Source organism: Apus apus, chromosome 4 (genome assembly GCF_020740795.1).
Source record: "Apus apus isolate bApuApu2 chromosome 4, bApuApu2.pri.cur, whole genome shotgun sequence".
Classification (NCBI taxonomy): Eukaryota; Metazoa; Chordata; class Aves; order Apodiformes; family Apodidae; genus Apus; species Apus apus.
The window spans coordinates 105,494,853-105,514,315 of record NC_067285.1 but is presented as its reverse complement, the minus strand read 5'-3'; the positions used below and the strand labels follow the sequence as shown (position 1 = coordinate 105,514,315).

Below are 19,463 nucleotides of genomic sequence, written 5' to 3'. Positions count from 1 at the left end.
TTGTTTTTCTTGCTTCTTATGTGTCAGACTCCAAAAAGGAGTAAGACATCATTCCTCTTCCTTGGGTTAGCCAATTCTGTTAGGTCGACTGCCTTGGAGACCTGCTGTGCAGCCTGCTGAATTTTTGAGTTAAGCTTTTCTATATAATGGCTGTTTTGAAACAGATTTAAGGCAAAATAGCTTTTGGTAGTTCATTATTTGATATGTAGAGAGCATTTATTTGTAGAACAGGAATAATAATGCTCCTTCACTTTCCAAGGAAAACTAATACATTAAAAACTGCAACCATTTCTAGTGCTATTTTTAATTTCAGTATGTTAAGATTTTCTGAAATAAAAATATAAGATTTAAAAAAATAAAGATGAAAATTTATTACCATCTTCTATTAAAAAGTTCAGACTCTCTTGCGTTCTGATATTTTCAAAAAGGACTCAAAATCAATACAACCAAATCAAAACCTGAGAAGCAGCCTGCCATTCAAATGTCAGTGCCTCAGATATGAATAGTAGAATAAATCTAACCAAATATGTTAAAGAAGTTGGGTGACAGTTATCTCACACTTCTATTGGTGTCTAATAATGAATGTGTAGCATCCTGGTTTAGAAGAAACATCAGCTGCATCTGGATAATGATGTCCAGAAAAATGCTGCAGAAAATACATTATGAGATTGAGTTTTATTCCTGAACAGTCAATAACTATAAAAAGTCGTTAACATGAATCTTTCTCTGAAGAGTTTCCAACTCACATTTAGTCTTATTTGATGCTTTGTTCAACAGGAAACAATGGGTAGGTGGAAACAAAGAGACTAATCGCCTCGAAAGCTCTGAAGTGAACATCTTTATGTTTTAATGCTGTTGGGATATGAGAGGATACACACAGAATGGCAGATGAGATGGAAGAGTGTGTTGCCACTACAGGCACCTTGCTTTCAGTGCATTGCTTATGCCAGATAGGTCTCTGGATGGGAGGAAGTCTAGATGTCAGTCTTTTATTAATGATAACTTAATGGAAGGTGACAAATTGATAATCAGGGCTTTCAGGATCTTTTTTTTTTTTTTTTTTTTTTTACAATTCAAATTACAGTAAGTTCATTTTACAGGAAGATACAGAGAGGACCCAAATTAATGTTCTTGCAGTACAAGCCATAACTTCCTTGGTGCTGAGTGCAATGACAATACCTGTTGCAGGCAATCCAGCAGTTAGCTGTTTGGAACAGCAGCCCCGCAACAAAGCTTTAAAAGCCCTGGACACAAGGTATATTTTTACTTGCTTTAAAATGCATTAAAATTACACTTGTGATTAATGCATAATTACAATTGCTTAATTTAGCTGTAGCAAAATATGTGTTTTCTAAGCAAGAATGTATACAGGTGGATCTGTTTACGTAGAAGTTACATGGATCCTGCTGAGTTGAAAGTATCTGAAAAAGACAATGTTTTATTAAAATCTAGTAAACAGAGTACAGGGAAAATCTGTTTAAATTTATTTCTCTTGGGCTTTCAGGTTTGGGAGGAAGCTGAGTGTTATCAGGGGAATTGTTGAACGGGAAATCCAAGCAATGGTATCTAAGAGAGATAATATTGCAACTCATCACTTATACCAAGCTTGGGATCCTGTTCCATCACTTTCTCCTGCTACTACAGGTAAGTAGCATGGGGGGTTGGGGGAAGTGAATTTATTTTACATTTTAAAAGTAGAAAAGATACTCTTAGGAATTTACTTGAAATCCAGTTGGCAGGAATTGAAGTAATTTGCATATCTACTTTGCCATGCATGTTTTAAAAACTTGTCTTCTGTTTTTGCTATAGGTTCTCTTATCAGCCATGAAAAGCTCTTGCTGCAGATCAATACTGAACGAGAAATTGGAGATATGGATTATAAACTGGGACAGGTTTGTTAAAACCTTAACTTTGAACTTGACTTTTATTACATTTCTTCTATCTTGTGAAAATTCAGTTACAAGGCATTGCTTGACATCAAATCTAAACTAAAAGCTCTGAGTGATGCAGGGTAGACCGTAACTGGGTGACTCCTCTTGGCCAGCTGTCCCACTTCTCATGGAGTACTTGCTTGTGTGTGAGGTCTACCTGTGAGCCAGCTATTGAGTTGTACTTTTCTAAATTATTTTCTTGCTTGAAACACCTGTAGATGTTTATAGTTTGTTTTAGACTCTGTCTGGTATATAGACTTTGACAATGAATGTGCACGAACAATCCCAGTGTGTGCTTATAGGTTATAGACAGATACTTTCAACATCACCTGTATTGCTGTACTAAGCACATGGTGCTGCTGGTTTTGCTGTGCCATACAGATTAAAGTGAGTTAAACTAAAATTTTGGGCAAGGTTAAAAAAAATAAATTAAAAAAATAGTCAAGTGATGTGCAGTTCATATAAATGTGATTTGAGGCTATGTGTTCGTTGCCTGTCATTTATATGAAAAATGTATTTGACTTATAAGTTTTTCTAATCTGACTATGAGGGTGTTAAATGTTGTGCTTCTGTTCTGTTTGGTTTTCTTTTTTTTTTTTATTTGTCATGTTGCAAGGTCTCTATACATTCCATATGGTTAGGAAACAATATCACTCCACTGAGAGAAGAGGAGTGGGGTGAGGATGAAGAAGATGAGAATGACATACCTGCTCCTTCCTCACCACCAACCTCTCCTATTAACACCAGGTGTCTTTTTTTTCTTGATTCTCCCTTGATTTATCATTAAGCTTTTATCTCTTAATGCTGAGTTAAATAATCTGGCTTTATAAATTGAATGCTAGTAAATAATTGTATTTCAAGTGAAGTATTTAGCAAGGGCTTAAGAACACTCATTTAACACTTGCTTATTGTGCCTTGCAGGAAACACCGGGCTGGTGTAGATATCCATTCTTGTTCTCAGTTCTTGCTTGAACTGTACAGTCAGTGGATATTGCCTTCAAACCCCAGCAAGAGGACACCAGTCATCTTGATTAGTGAAGTGGTGCGATCAGTAAGTCTTAACCTGTTTTCCAGAGTCATTATTGAGTATGTTACAAATTGTTGAGAGCTAAGCAACATTTGTAAGGCCTCTTCTAACATATGGGGACACTGATTTTTCTTGCCAGTGCTATTTTATGGGCAATGGAGAAATACATGTGAACAACTATAACATTATGATGTTTTAAACTATATAAGCATCTGGATTGTATATTCTGCTACTGTATTGCAAACACTTCATTGTTACTTAGTCAAAGAATGAACTGTTTGGAGGTAATAGTTATCTGATATGGATGGTGGAATTAATTCTGGACAACTTAACAAGTTATTCCAGACAATTGAGTTAATGTTTTTGCATTTAATAGGTTGGTCAAGGAATCCTTTGTTTACAATTGTAACAGAAGGGAATGTCAGTTTTTGGCTGTCTGCTAATGGGCTTTTTTTAATATTAAATTTTAATTTGTGTACAGCTTCTGGCAGTATCAGACTTATTTACAGAAAGGAATCAGTTTGAGATGATGTATGCAACATTGTCAGAACTGCGGAAGGTACATCCATCAGAAGATGAGATTCTTGTACAGTATTTGATACCAGCCACTTGTAAAGCTGCTGCTGTTCTTGGAATGGTAAGAAATTCTCTTGAAGTTCTGTTATAAATTGCTGAGTGTCTGGGTTGACTCAGCCGTAACTTTTGCTGCAAAATATGATGTACTTGGTGAGAGTGGCTTTTCTCCAAGAAAGTGCCTTAGTTGATCTGCATGGCTGTCAGAAGTAAGAGGATACGTGTTCTGGGCTTTCAGAGGTTGCAAACATCATCTCTAGTTGCCCCATATTCAAACAGAAAGGTAGTTTGGTTTGGGTTTTTTTGAGGTTTGAGCTGAATGTAATGTGCTTTCTGGTTGATCTTACTCAGTTGAGTGTTACCTTTGCCCTGGACTCATTTGTTGCATTTCAGACCAGCGATGGGGACTGTGGAACATCTATTGCTAGATTCACGTTACAAGTGAATGACACTAACCTTGTGAGAGGCTGGAACACTGCGTGTGATGAATGCGTGGTGTGATAGTTAGGTATCCCTCTTCTTTCCCTCACTCTTTGCTTTCCTCCACTGTATCACTCTATATTTAGGGTAAGAAAGATGCTATCTTTAAATCTGTAGACCAGAGAGCAACAGTATTTTCAAATGGATGTTTCAGAGTGGGATTATTTTGGAAAAAAACAAACAAACAAATTATTTTGGAGGAAGTTAGCATTTCTAGAAGATCTCTATGCAACTAATGTAAAACTGTATGTGTAATGATGATAAGAAAAAATTTGAAAGAGTTTTGGGGCAGGTCTTTTAGTAGCTTTTGTAGCAGCAGTTGTGCAAGGGAAGGCTGTGAAAGTGATGCCAAACATGCAGAAGCAGTTTTAGAGAGTGTGTTGTCCTGAGCAGGCTATATTTACCCCCTTGGTGAACTAACACCTTCTCACAAACTAATAACTGAATGTAACAGCTTAGTGGAAGGGGAAAAAAGGTTTATTCCATCAAGAGTTGCTTGTTGTCTTGTGCTCAGTTATGTAGAGAATCTGCTTTAAAAGAGAACATACACTGTAAAACTGGCCAGTATCTTAGATACTTCATGAATACAGGGAAATAAATAATTGCTACTAAATACTTTAAATAGGTTGTAAGAAAAAAAGACTTTTCTAATATTGCAGTTTAGAATAGTTTTTACATATTCCAATACATTTTTGTACTTCAGTAGCAGGGAGTGAAGTATCTGATACCAGCTTGATGTTTGAAAAACAAACAGAATCATGCAATCATTTAATTTGGAAAAGACCCCACAGAGTCCAACTGTTAACCTAACACTACCAAGTCAACCACTAAACCCTGTCCCTAAGCACCACACTTACATGTAATTTAAATACCTCCAGGGAAGAAGAGTGACTCAAACACTTCCCAGGTCAGCTGGTTCCGATGCTTGGTAACCCTTTCAATGAAGACATTTTTCCTAATGTCCAATCTAAACAAACGTCCCATGGCACAACTTGAGGCTATTTCCTCTTTCTGTTGCTTGGGAAAAGAGATCGACACCCACCTTACTGCAGTCTCCTTTCAGGTAGTTGTAGAGAGCCATAAGGACTCCCATCACCCTTCTTTCTTTCTCCAGGCTAAACAACCCCAGTCTCCTCAGCCACTTCTTGTAAGACTTGTTCTTCAGACCTTTCATCAGCTTCATTGCCCTTCTTTGGACATGCTCCAGCACCTTGATGTCCTTCTTGTAGTGCAGGGTCCAAAACCAAACACAGTACTAGAGGTGCAACCTCACCAGTGCTGAGTACAGGTGGACAATTGCCTCCCTGCTCCCACTGGCCATGCTATTTCTGATAGAGGCCAGGATGCTGTTGGCTTTCTTGGCTACCTGGGCACACTGCTGGCTCATATTCAGTTGGCTGTAGACCAACACCCCCAGGTCCTTTTCCTGTGGGCAGCTTTCCGGCCACTCTTCCCCAAGGCTGTAGCATTGCATAGGGCTGTTGTGACCAAAGCACAGGACCTGACACTTGATCTTTCTGAACCTCATACAGTTGGCCTCATCCCATTGATCTGGCTGGTCCACATCCCTCTGTAGAGCCTTCCTACCCTCAAGCAGAGCAGCATTCCCAGCCCATTTGGTATCAGCTGCAAACATACTGAGGGTGCACTTTATCCCTTCATCTTGATCGTGGGACCAGTGGAGAGGAAGACGTGTATGTCTGAGTTTCAGTGGTCTTGGAGAACAAGTAAATGAAATGCTGTGCTATGAGTTGAGTGAATGGACGGACTATTCTTTTGGATACAGACTGTAGGCATCTGAGGCAGTTTCAGACAGAAGAATCCTTAGCTGGCAGGCCAGAAAATTCCAACCATCCAAATCCTATATAGAGAGAATTGTTAATAGCATATAATATTTACTGAACTAATGCTTGGTTTTATGGCTTTACGTTTTGAGATAACTTTTTACAGGTATAACAAAGTAGCATTAGTTCACAAGTTAATCTGCAAGTCATCTCTTATCTGATTATATTAATCTTATGACATTTGATTCAAAGTAGTTTTAAGCCAGGCTTAGTTCATGCCAAATTTTCTGCTCTTTAATCTGTTCCAAGTATTTGCAAATGACAGGATTCACCAGCGCTGACTTCTAACAAATACTCTCCTTGGATGCATTAGGATAAAGCTGTGGCTGAACCAGTAAGTCGGCTACTGGAATCAACCCTAAGAAGCACTCATATGCCAAGTCGGATTGGAGCTCTGCATGGAATTCTTTATATCCTTGAATGTGACCTGCTTGATGAGACAGCAAAGCAACTCATTCCAATTATCAGCGAGTATCTGCTCTCCAATTTGAGAGGAGTAGCACAGTAAGACTGTTTCCCCTCCCCCCCAAAATGTTGTGTGCTTATGTGTGAACAAAAGGGCTCCTCATTGTTTGCTCTTGTCAGTACATTTTAGAGCTGTTGTATCAAGCAGGTTTTGGCATTTTCATTGAAATCTTAAAAATGAAGCTTATCGGCCAATTTTAGGTTTGATTTCCAGAAGCAAAAGGATATTTGAGGGTGAGAAAACTTTGTGTCTCCAGTCAATTGTGTTCTCTAAACCTTATTTTCTGTCAGAATCCATACTTTGAAAAAGACTTGTAGGATCAGTAATGAAGTTTATTTCTTCTAAACAAGTCAGGCAATGATAGTTTGTAATTGCTGAAAAATTTCTTGTGTTGCATTGGGTTTCCATGATAACCAGCGTGTGTTGGCTTTGGCTGGGATGGACTTTATTTTCTTCATAGTAGCTAATATGGGATTATGCTTTGGATTTTTGCTGGAAACCCCTGATGACAGAGACGTGTTTTGGTTATTGCTGAGCAGAGCTAACACAGTTAAGGCCTTTTCTGCTTCTCACCCCACCACGCCTGCCAGTAGGCTGGGGGTGCACAAGAAGTTGGTGGGGGGGACACACAGGTGGGACAGCAGACCCTAGCTGACCAAAGGAATATTCCATACTATGTGACATCATGCTCAGCATATACAGATGGGAGAAGAAGGAAGGGGGGGAGAACATAAAGAGTGATGACGTTTGTCTTCCCAAGTAACCCTTGTGTGTGATGGAGCCCTGCTCTCCTTGTTTATATTGTCTCTGTGATCTACACAACTTTGTAAGTGACCACTAGTGTTTCTGCTTGTTTACAGTTGTGTAAACATCCATAACCAACAGCACATCTTGGTAATGTGTGCAGCTGCTTTCTATTTGATCGAGAACTACCCACTTGATGTAGGGCCTGAATTCTCTGCAGGAATTATACAGGTATGTTGTGAAGCCGTCGGTCATAGGTGGTCACATAACTGGGGATCACCTCATAGCTATCTTTAATGCTTAACTTGATTATTGTAGTGTAGGTATGCTTCTGGGTTTAGTTTTATCAGATTGTCTTAATATCTGGTGCAGTTTCATACCAGCTGCAGTGGTATGGTGCTAGGAGATGACCTAAATACAACTCAGACAGTTGTTTCTTTCTCTTTATTTCAGATGTGTGGAGTCATGGTGTCTGGAAGTGATGAGTCAACACCATCCATTATTTATCATTGTGTCCTGAGAGGTTTAGAAAGACTCCTTCTTTCAGAGCAACTTTCTAGGCTGGATAGTGAATCGCTAGTTAAACTGAGTGTGGACAGAGTGAATGTGCAGAGCCCCCACAGAGCAATGGCAGCCCTTGGATTGATGCTGACTTGCATGTACACAGGTATTTATTTGTATGAGAAAGAACTCTGAGCACTGGAGCAGGCTGCCCAGAGAGGTTAGGGAGTCTCCTTTTCTGGAGATACTCAAAACCCACCTGGACATGATCCTGTGTAACTTGCTCCAAGTGAACCTGCTTTAGCAGGTAGGTTGGATTAGATGATCTCCAGGTCCCTTCCAGCCACTACCATTCTGAGATGTTATGTTTGCTTTTTTAATACCTTTGATGTGCTGAGATACTAGCTTATGAAAAGAGCTGATTTTCTTCATTTATTTTTGCTACTGAGGTTAAAAAGTTCTCATTTTAGCAGTCACAGCAAAATTGTAACAAATTATTTTGGTTTAGGGAAGGAAAAAATCAGCCCCAGTCGTAACACAGATGCAAATCCCTCTGCTCCAGACAGTGAATCTGTGATCGTAGCTATGGAACGAGTTTCTGTCCTTTTTGATAGGTAAGAAGATAAAACGTGTAATGTGGCACTGGGAGGGAAATGATTCTGTTTGGCACTGTGTGGTCACTTCTCTATTTGACAACTCTAATATTTAATTAATGATGTTTCAATGCTTACTGTTGCTTAAAACTGATACTTCTGGTATACACAGTAACACTGATGGAACTGCTGAAGGCAGCACAAATGTACAGGAATGTAAACGGAAAACAGGCATGTCCTAACTGATACTTTGTGTTCCACAAACCATAAGACCTATAAATGTATTTCCAGCTCCCTTCAGGTCAAACTCTTAAGTGCTTCTCGTCTTCTGCATAATTGAGGATATAAATCCAGTTTACGGGAAATAATCTTTCAAACCACCCTCAGAGTTTAAAACCTTTTTCCCCTTCCCCCACTCAAGTATTGCTCTTTCCAAGGCTGTTAAGTAATTGCAGTGGAAGGGTACAGTAAAACTTTTGTATTCACATGGAACTCATTTAATGGAAATATTTCAAATCCCCTGTTTTGATCTGACAATCTCAAGCTGTCTTAAGTGAGCATAGCATGTTAGATTTTGCATAGTAGTTTGTGGGATAATGGTTTACAATTTTTACAGTGTTCAGTGGTTTTTCCACAAAACTAGATGAGGGTTTCACTTCTGCACTCGATGAGAACAGCACTAGAGCAGTGCTTGAGTGCTTTTGAAAATACCACTCCTAAGAGTCAGCAAAAGAATACTACAGGCAGAAAATAACTTTTGCAAGAAATAAACATGTGATGATAACTTGTTCTCGATATACCAACAGATGCAGCCTTTATTAGGAAGATTTTCCAGTAGTGGTTATTTAAGTAAAATTGTCTTTATGTTGGAGAGTCTTTTCTCTTCTTTACAGTGCAGCACAACTTCCTTTCCTGGTTCGGTGTATGGGTCATCCTGGACTTCAGTTAAAAATATGCAAGGATGTTATGAATGGAAACTCATGTTCTGCTTATAAATGGTCTTTGCTCTGATAACTAACAGTAGTGATCTCTCTGTCTTTTTGTTCTTGTTCAGTTTTTCAGCATTCATAATATTGAAAATTCTCTGATGCAAAGCTTAAAACAAAATTTACTATTAAAAAAAAGGAGGGGTGGAGAGAGGACACAAGGCTTGTAACAGCTTCTGGTAGAGGCTTTAATAGACCTCTTTGTGTAGACTGTTTGAGTAAGATTACATGAAGACTGGGATTCCTGAGTGTTGAAGACTCTTTTTGCTTATCTACAGATGAAAGTAACATGTTCTTTTTCTTGCCAGTTAAATTGGAAAAGAATGAGATATTCATTGGAATTAAATAATAAAATGTATTATTTTTTATTATTTTCAGGATTAGGAAGGGATTTCCTTTTGAAGCCAGAGTGGTGGCTCGAATCCTTCCACAGTTCCTTGATGATTTTTTCCCCCCACAAGACGTAATGAATAAAGTTATTGGAGAATTTCTATCCAATCAGCAACCTTACCCTCAGTTCATGGCAACAGTAGTTTATAAGGTAGTGTTTATATTCATTTTTTTTCCTTAAATGTTTCAGAAGATTTCTTAAATAGCTGACAGCTCAGTCAGAAGGGTGAATACCAGTTTTGTGAGATCTAATAAACCTTATGTAATGATTGAGCTGTATTGCAGTGAGCTTTGTCTTCTGGGTGACGTGGTGATTCTAGCCTTCCATGTTGCCTGGAAAACAGGTCACAGCAGTGCAGTTCAGTCACTGATCATGGGAAAAATAAAGATAAGATTAATAGTTGGGATCATGATGCTTGGACTCTTTAGACCTCAAGGAGCTGGTCCACATCATCTGGCCTTGTGAACTCTACAGTAAAGCTCCTGTGCACTTAGGCTTCTGAGTATTTTGCTCTTCAGCACTTACTTACTGGACTCATGCATCACTTGAGGGTGCACATGTGCACCACGGTTCATGTATAAAATAGGAGCACCAGAAAAGTCTTGCATTTCTATATGCTTACTTCAGTTTGGCACAGATGTGAGTCCAGCTGGATCTTGGCTGACTCTTTTGCAGAGTGTCTTTGCCTGGGCATTGTGTTCATGAATTCTTTAGCCTCAAAGTTGGCTCCAGGAATCTGGTTTGTGAACCTCAGGGCTTTGTACTTGGAGAGAAGCTTTACAAGAGAAACAACTCTTTCCCATGTCCATTTACCATGTCTTTATTCTGGTGTCAAATATTTCTGCAGGTATTCCAGACACTACATAGCACTGGGCAGTCCTCAATGGTCCGTGACTGGGTGATGCTGTCTCTCTCTAATTTCACACAAAGAACACCTGTGGCAATGGCAATGTGGAGTCTTTCCTGTTTTTTTGTCAGTGCTTCCACCAGTCAATGGATTTCAGCAATGTATCCTAAAAAGACAATGTGTGCCATTTCTGGGTAAATCTAGTGATTTTGTAAAGCATGTTGATAGCCTTGAGGGATAAGAGTACAAATTTAGCACACACAAGCAGTCAGATTTACTGCAGTTAGTGGTGTGTATCACTTTGTGCTGTTGGTGCCTCAGGTTTGAGGATAAAAAAAATAACTTCTGAACAGATTATGAGAATGAAGTTACCTAAAAATACTGTTTTAAGATGTGTTCTTTGTAACTGTGCTAGATGATTGGGAAAGTCCTTGCTCAGAAGGGCTTCCCCGGAGAGCTTTGCTGTGACCTTTAGAAGTTCCTTCTGCAAGATAAAATATAATTAAAAAAAAAGAGAGAACAAACCTGAATTCAAGATTATCCTCTACATACCAACTGTATTTGCAAGGGTCCTCCTGGAGGTGCACTGCAGTATTAATGAGATTTGACAATAGAATGACATCAGCCAAATAAGTTGTAACAGCCAAAAGACACATGTGGTGTCCATGCTGGGTTGATTTCAAAACAATCAAACAAAAATCACTTGCATTTTTTAATCTCAGCAGCGCTCTTCGTCTATCGGCTGTTGTGACCGTGGTGCTGATTGCTCCAGTGGACCAAGAAAAATACTGCTAGGTTAAAATGAATTTCTAGGGATAAGAAATTGCATGAAGTTAATGAAGAAACAGGATTTCTGTAGTAACAGTTGAATTGCTGTATGACAACATTTTGCACTTTAGCTATGTTGGTGAACTGAAAACTACATCATTTAATTGAACAACAGTGTTTAAAACTATGCTATACCAAAATACAAGTAACTTCTGTCAAATTATGACCTTAACTTATATTTCAGTCTTCCACATATTATTAGCAGAATGGGAAAATCTGAGCAAGTGGATGTGAACATCTTCTGTTTGGTGGCCATAGACTTTTACCGACATCAGATAGATGAAGAATTAGATCGGAGGGCCTTTCAGTCAGTGTTTGAGGTGGTAGCATCTCCAGGAACCCCTTATCATCGACTACTAACTTGTTTGCAGAATGTCCACAAGGTCACAGCATGTTGAACATCCTCATATGTAATGGAACTGCATGATGAGTGTTGGAATCTGATATGAATGCAAGATGAAGAGCGTATCTGGGGTTGCATTTGTGATAAGTATGAACCTTCCGGTTTTACTTCCAGAATGCATGGACAAGTGCTCTGCAGCACTGGAAATCACCTGAAAAGTCTGATGTAGTTCTTGTTGACACCAGGCACCTGTGAGGGGAAGGAAATATGTCAACGTTTTTCAAGTAGTGTTTGGGACTAACCTGAAACATTTACAAACTGCAAAATATGAGCAAGTACTACATGCAAGGTAACTGGTATTACTCTTCTTCCTCACGTGCAGCTGGGGCCACTGTGTTGCAGCTAGTAAGAAACTGACAGACACTGTTACTGTGAGCCGCAGTCATTAGAAAACGTTGTTTTATGTACCTGTATATACTGTTGTGTAGTACAGCATAGAAATGGCTTCCTGATGTCTCCCACAAACAAGGAAAAGAGAAAATGGCTTTCTTAAGTTACACTTCCAGCATGTAATTCCTGTCTCTGGACTTTCTAATATCCTGTGGTGTATGTGTTGGTGACATCAGAGATATAGTGCACATACCTAACCACAAATTTTTCTTTTTTCTTCTCAGGATTTAAAATTTGAGTACGGTATATCAGTAAAAGAAATTTTAACTTAAATATTTCTATATCATGTACAATATGTAAAATTGTAAGATGTGTGCTGCATGAGCTGTGCTGAAATTTGAGATGAACAGAAGCCACGCTACTGAATGTTTTGACATCTGTATTGTTCTCATATTTTTTTCCCTTCTGCTTCAATTCATGTCCCTTTAGGAAATCCATCTTGATGTACACATTACATCTTGTTCTGCATCTCACTTTTTCTTGAAGTGCTTTAAAACTGGAATATGCTGATTAATTTGTCTGGAGAAACCATTCTAAGGAGGCATTCTTGTGATCCACTTCAGTGTAGCTTTTTTTGAATTCCTTTGGTTTTGGACATGGCAGTAAAAGAGAGGACTAGTTACTCTGGATCAGCTTTTTCTGTGCTTGAGAAACTGCCCTTATCTGCTGCACAGCATTTTAAGAGACAAAATGGTGCAAGCTCCCCAGTAGTCAAAAACCATTTGACCTTTCCTAACTGAGCCATGGAGTCATCTGGATTCAAACCACTCTCATTAATAATAAAAAAATGATGCTAGCAGTTACAGATGCCTGCTTGTAGGCTACTTGGGGACTGGCTACAGTGTTAGATTACAACCTCTTATCACCTGTCATATGCATAATGATTCAGACACAAACACAATACAAATGTCCCTGAATTTTAGGACACTACAGAGGGCCATATTTAGTTTTTACTCTCTACCCAGGGAATCCCATTGATTCCTAAGCATTACATGGGGAAATCTAGCACAGCATTTGTCTTTTAGTTGTTATTTGTTGTAATTCTTTAATTATAAAGAAATTATACCTTGGTTCTCAGTCACATGCTATATTTAACCTCTCTTTTCTTATCACACCTTTTGGTGACACTTGGAAAAAAGAGATAGTGTTGTCAGGAGGAGCATGTACTGTATGTATTTCTGTATATAATGTATATGTTGAAATTATACACATGTGACATTTAATGTATACAGATGTGTATATTTGTATTTATTAAACCCCTGTATTTAAACTAATTCCAATCTAGACCAAAAATTGTTGCTTCTGCCCATAAATTAATTACAAAGGAATTGTCCACTGGTGTCACTTCCTGTTATGGTAGATGAAAACTATAGTATGGGCAGTAGAAACAACTGTAGATGTTGCTGTATTTAGCTCTCTACAGATCTTACTATCTAGAGCAATTATTTCTGCCCTTAGTTGGGTTATTCTTTCTTGGGCCACAGCACTGTGGTGATTTTTAAAAGGAACTGAACGGGACTTCAGGAAAGGGTGTAATAAAATAGGTACTGCTTGAAAGTTTTTGACTTGTATTGGAAATTATCTTAATTCTGATAAACTAATTCAAGACAGTGAGATACAATGCCCTGTGCTTTCATTAAGGGCAGTATAGATCACTTTTCCCTTTTGTAACCACCAATAATTGTTTTGTACTGTAAACCCACACACCAGTCAGTTTTTGTATGATATATAGTTTAAGTGAAGATATTTTTGTAAGCTATTTTCCAAAATCTAAAATAGATTTTACTATATTTTTAAGGCATCGAGTTAGTCGTATTCTCACCATATAACAGCATATGTTGTGTTTCAAACTGTTAAATTCTTTGTTGTTTTAAACTCCTCGTGATTAACACAGAATAGCTGGTTCCCTCATCTTGGGGTCATGGGAGCTAGCCCCTTTCTGAAACTTTCCAAACCAATATGGAACTTGCCATAGGATCTTTCCAAGAAGTGAAGGAATACATTGAATTAAACAGCCAGCCTGGCTGGATGAAAAACACCAGATGTGACAGACCCCCCTCCCTCAAATGCCCATTGCTGGCCTTCAGGCAAACATTCATGTTACCTATTTCTAGTCAAGCTTCAGAGCTGGTGCCGTCAGTTTTGACCTCACACAGATTTCCTGGCAGCAATAACTCCATCTGTTTTAACCTCTCTTGGAGATTTGTCAGAGTATGCCTCCTGAAACATGGATACTAAGTGTCTCAAGAAGGGCATCTCCTCTTAGGAAATTCTTAGTGACCTGAGAAGAACGTAACTTAAGGGTCTTGCTAGTGTGGGTAGACATGCCAGTAGTGCTTCAAATCTCACCTTTCACCAGCAGCACGTTTTTCTCTCTACTTCCTAGACAGCTTTCTCCACCCTCACTGCTGGATTGAAGTAATATTTAAAATCACTCCTCCCTGCTTGTAGTGACAAGAGCCAGGGGGTAAGGGTTAAGAACAGTAATAGCAAAACAGTGGCCACTAAGAAATGCCCATGTTGGCTTTATAGGAAAAAAACAACAACTTGTCCCTTGAGGCTGACTTAAGGCAAAGTTTTATTTCACAGAAAGTGTTTTAACTTGCTGAGGACAGAAAGCTAACACTGAAAACCAGGCTGCTGGGTTTTTCATTGAGAACAGGGAATAAATGGGTTTCGACTTCAGGCTTACATTTGGTGTCCTGGCTGACCAAAGCAAACAGTTTCTTTAATGTGCTCTGCAGTGGAGCTGGCTTCTTTACAATCTTACAAGATTGGAGGTATGGCATGATGGGGAGCATACTTTAGAAAGTTCAATGTTTAAAACTTCATTTACAATTCAGTTGTCAAAGAATCTACTTTACTAAATCTGTAATATGGCCCTGCTTTAAGAACACTGTATCCTAGCCAACTTTTTGTAGTTTTGGGGCCAGCTACCCACTGGCCCATTAAATTAAGTTTGATTGCATTTCATTTCAGCACGCCCCCTTCCTTGCACTGAGTGCAAGAGTGAGGCTTTGGAAACTACAACCAATTGTAAAGCAGTTGTTCTTTGTGGGATTCCAAGTATTTTCTTTACTATTTACACTCTGCTGGTTGAAATTGAATGTGAGTTTATTTAAATCTTCTCTAAAGTGTATACTCAGATGTAATTTCTTGCCTAAAGCATCTAGTAAGTGATTGTGCATTACTTTTGCTTTGGTAGGAATGCCTTCTCAGCCCCAAGACCTTGCTTGTTTCTTAACCACCAGCAGCATTCCTAAAGCACTAAGTAATGAATTAACAGATTTAGATCAAACAAAGTGAGGAACAAGTGGAACCTTTTGGATTAAAAGTAATTTGTTGATATTTAGTAGGCTTGCCTTAAAAGCATTGTGCCGTTCTCCTTTTTAAATGGCTGTTAACTCTACATAGCAGATAAGGAGGTTGTGTCAAAAACACTGCAAAGACAGTCCTCCAAGAGCAGCAGACCTGGTTTGTCTTGAGATTTTGTGGAGCTGTCACACCTAAGCATTTATATTTCCTGAATAAAACAAATTTTAGGGTATAATGAGCAATAAATACAGCAATAAGCAGTTTAGTTAAATTTGGTCATTAGCCAGTGGTGGAAAGGGAGGGATAGGGTGGGAGAACAAGGGGAACTGATTAAAGGACATTCATTGCATAAAGCAGACTTTTTCCATGTACAATCCCAACTAAACTTTCTGCTAAAAGTAGAAATCAACCAAGTGACAATGGCAGGTGCTTTGCTCTTTTAAAACTATTTTGGTTATCATAGAATACAATTGCTGAAAGTTAGAAGAGAGCAAAGTACTTTGGGTGTTTTTAGGTAGTTATTTTCAAGTGAAAGCAAGCTGTGGGAAGAACTAGAGTAAGCAGTGTAGCAACATTTTGGGGAAGCCTAATAGGCTTTTTTATACCTAATATTGAGATTTCAGGTGAACTCTTCATGCATGGTACCTTGACAAAATCTTGAGAATCCCGCAGTCATACCCAGGAGAGCTTCTATTGTATGTCAAGGTTCTGCTGTATTCAAGTTAACTGGGTATAAATGCTGCAGAGCATTTGTGAAGCATGTGCTGTTTTTTGTCACGTGCATTTTGTGTGAGCTTATAATTCCCATCAGTCTGTGTATGCATACCATCCAGTTGGATCAACCTAAGGAAGGATAAGGTAAACCACATGTGACATGCACCCTCTGGTGTTGTCTTGTATAGTTTGAGGGCAATGACAGGCAAAAGCTTGGAGCCCCAACCACAAAAGCAATTGTACTCAAAGGAAAAGGAGAGCATATAATTTTAGATGTATGTTTAAAAAAATAATGCTAAAAATACTGCACATTGAAAGTAAAAGAGAAAATAAAATATAACTATTACTGTAAGTGATTTTTCTCTGGTTATTTAAAAGTTCTTGGTGCATTCTTACTTCAGCTTTTTCCACAGTGTCTCTTCTTTTCAGCAACTATCAAATATTGGACTATTTTAAAAATATGCAAGAATACTTGAACACTCTGCATATGCAGGTATGCTTCACAATCACAGTGCTGTTTGCAATTAACAAAGAAGTCCCACAGTTGAGCTTTTAATTGTATCTAACAGTCATGCTTGCCAAAACTTCTCTGGGATTCTAGATGAGATTGGAAAACACAAAATTTAGGTGTACAGCTGTATGTGTGAATGAGGGTGTATTTATCTACAGCAGTCTGGGGAGGGGATAATGTTACACAGGAGAAGAAATGGTTTAACTTGCCTAAGCTTGGTTTCCCAGCTGTTAGGCTTGCAGCTTAAAAGAAATTTCTGGGTGGTCCTGCTGCTGAACATTGGAGGATCATTTGCAGTGCTCAACTGTTCAGAGGCATCTTGTTTTTATTAACTTTGCAGCACTTGACTGTTCTTTGGAAATTCTGGAATAAGTTTTAAAGTAGTAGCTTAATATACAAAGCACGTGCTGGTTTTGTTCTTAGCCAAAACAATTTTTTACATCTTGTTTCCCCATGTCAGTGTTCGTAGGAAATTATCAGCCTCTCCTTTTAGTTCAGCTGTGGAGCCAAGGAACAGAACTGTAGTGTGGTAAGTTTCTCTGTCTTTAGGGTTGAAGACCTGTTGGAATATTAAAGTCTTAATCTTTTTGTCACTCAGAGAAGAACAGCTATTTAATTTTTGGAAAAATTATCCCTAAAGATGAATTTCCAGGCACAGGGAGATGAAGCATTGCACTTAGAAGACTAGAACGTTTTAATTTACTGTAACTTTTCTACTTCCCTGTCTCTCTCCTGTCCTGCATAAGTGTTGTTCTGTTTCTTCTTTTTACTCAGTGCAGCTGAAAGTTTTGCAGCCATCATTTTGGAATTGTCTTGGCTCCATCCCAGTTTCAAGACAAAAAGCTCTGGTTGCTTTTAGACTTATACCATAATTATACCGTAAGTTTTGCTTAACAATTGCAAGAGATGAAAAGATTTATAACTTGTAGGTTTGTTAAAAAGTTGGAAGTAGGAACAAGAAAAAGTTTATAGGGGAAGGATATCTTCTGAGCCAAACCTCCTGCTCTTCCATTTGCAGCCATAATTCTGCCTTAATTTTGTTTCTGTTCTTTCCCATGGCATATACATCCAAGTATGGCAGAGTAATCCTCACCCCAGGTGCTGTTTTCATATCCTTCAAACTGCAGATGTCATGAGTAGTTTTTGATCAAGTGCAACCTGATTGTTTTGCCTCACTATTTACATGTTGGAGTTCTTTCAGCCAGGCTGCAGTGTTTGGGCTCCAAGCAAAATGCATCCCTGAGGCCTCAGTTTGATGTGCCCCAGATGCCTACAGAGTAGTGAGCCAGGTAAAGTCAGACCATTTAAATAGTAAGTTATTGCTAGTCTAGTTCATCTTGAATTACGTGCACTGTAAAACTTAGTCAGTGTTCCCCAAACTTGAAATTATGTCCCCATAAATAAATGTTTTCTACCCGTTTCTCCCCTTGAGGAAGAGGCACTGTGTTTTATCTTGCTGTTAAATGGCTCCAGGACTGAAGTTTCTGTCATGTCATCCAATGGAAATGCAATGGTAAAGCTTGTTAACTTTTCCTGATATGTCTTGTTAATGTTGACATTTCAAATACCATCTTTGGCATTTGATATAACATCTATGAAAATAACACAAATAATCTTTTAACTTTTGTTTCAGGCAAGTTTGGGCAGCAGTTCTTTTAATTATACTTTGTTCATACTCATTTTTCTTTGCTGTCATAACTGCTTCAAACTAATACTGTTTCAAACCAACACAGGATACTGGAGGGCTGGGAGGTATTTTTAAGTGCTTTCGAGGCATCTGATCCTTACATCTCTTGGCAATGTGGCTTATGCTCATTCTTTCTCCTCCTGCCTTCTTTCCTCTGCCCTGACCCCTAGAATAAGTATGTTACATGGCTAATGCTTTACAATAAATGTTGTATGTCATCAATAGATTGGTACATGACTGAGTAACAGAAGATGAAAAAAAGTGATCCAAAGTATGTCGAGTTTGTGAATGTATTGTGGGTCCTGAGGAAGTGAATCTTAAGAAGGGGACTGAATAAATCTGCAGCTTTTTAATACTTAATGTAATAATCTAAGAAGAGTGTTGTGTACAGATGTTTACCTTCAACAGTACCAAAATCAAATTACTTCAGAAAGTATATCTATTTGTATTTTTGCTTCTTTACTGATTTTGTGGTTCTAACTATTCTCACTTAAGAAACATTTATATACTGCAGAGTTACTTAAATGTGAGCTTGGGATAATGATTTGTTTCTGTTGCAATGTGATCTGATAATATTAAAAAACATAGGTAATATGATCTGGCAGCTGGGAAACCTGCAGGCAGCACTAACGGTAAAAGTGAAAGGAACCTGCTGCTTCAGAAAACATTGTCTGGGGCCCAAGTTATATTATCAATGTTAAAACAGAGGCTTATATTAGCCTGACTGATTAATTTTCCAGACCTACCACTGGTCTCCTGTGGGGATCCTTGCATGGGATGAATGCAGCAAGCGTCGTCTGACTTGAGTTGTCTCAGATTATTGGATTAAGCAAATCTGTGTTTCTTCGATCCATAAAAATCCAAACTGCATATTATATCTTTGAAGTTAATGATGAATCTAGTGGTGATGATGGAGTGCTGAAGGAAGTCATGTTGAGTTACCATGTTGCACTGGGAAAGATTGCTAGACCATATGTATGGGTGAAAGCACGAGGAACTCAGTTTGTTGCAGTGAGATTTGTAAGGCTTAAAGTTATTTTGCATTTTTGCTGGTGGGTTAAATATAATCAAAATGGTTATTAATTATTAATTTCTTGGTGCGATCTGGCTCTCCTTTGTATATGCTGCTTTTGTTCTTTTTTTTGCCTGCATTAAGTCTAGATGAAACATAAATGCAAACCCAAATTAATGATGGTTAAACTGCATTGTTCTCCATAGCTTGATTACATTAA

The 19,463-nt window shown here is 38.4% G+C and overlaps 1 protein-coding gene across 2 annotated transcripts in view; it reads left to right on the top strand.

Annotated features, from left to right (window-relative positions):
* The window catches only part of HTT (huntingtin), an 84,124-nt gene extending 65,021 nt beyond the window's left edge, over nt 1-19,103 (top strand). For both annotated transcript variants that reach the window (XM_051617075.1, XM_051617074.1), the window contains 13 exons: nt 1,101-1,255; nt 1,505-1,644; nt 1,810-1,892; nt 2,548-2,678; nt 2,853-2,982; nt 3,440-3,595; nt 6,169-6,359; nt 7,182-7,296; nt 7,519-7,732; nt 8,075-8,180; nt 9,524-9,686; nt 10,384-10,544; nt 11,396-19,103. In XM_051617075.1, the coding sequence (XP_051473035.1) occupies nt 1,101-1,255; nt 1,505-1,644; nt 1,810-1,892; nt 2,548-2,678; nt 2,853-2,982; nt 3,440-3,595; nt 6,169-6,359; nt 7,182-7,296; nt 7,519-7,732; nt 8,075-8,180; nt 9,524-9,686; nt 10,384-10,544; nt 11,396-11,609 (1,959 nt within the window). In that variant the 3' untranslated portion in view covers nt 11,610-19,103. The remainder of the gene's footprint in view (nt 1-1,100; nt 1,256-1,504; nt 1,645-1,809; nt 1,893-2,547; nt 2,679-2,852; nt 2,983-3,439; nt 3,596-6,168; nt 6,360-7,181; nt 7,297-7,518; nt 7,733-8,074; nt 8,181-9,523; nt 9,687-10,383; nt 10,545-11,395) is intronic.
* The last annotated feature ends 360 nt before the right edge of the window (nt 19,104-19,463 follow it).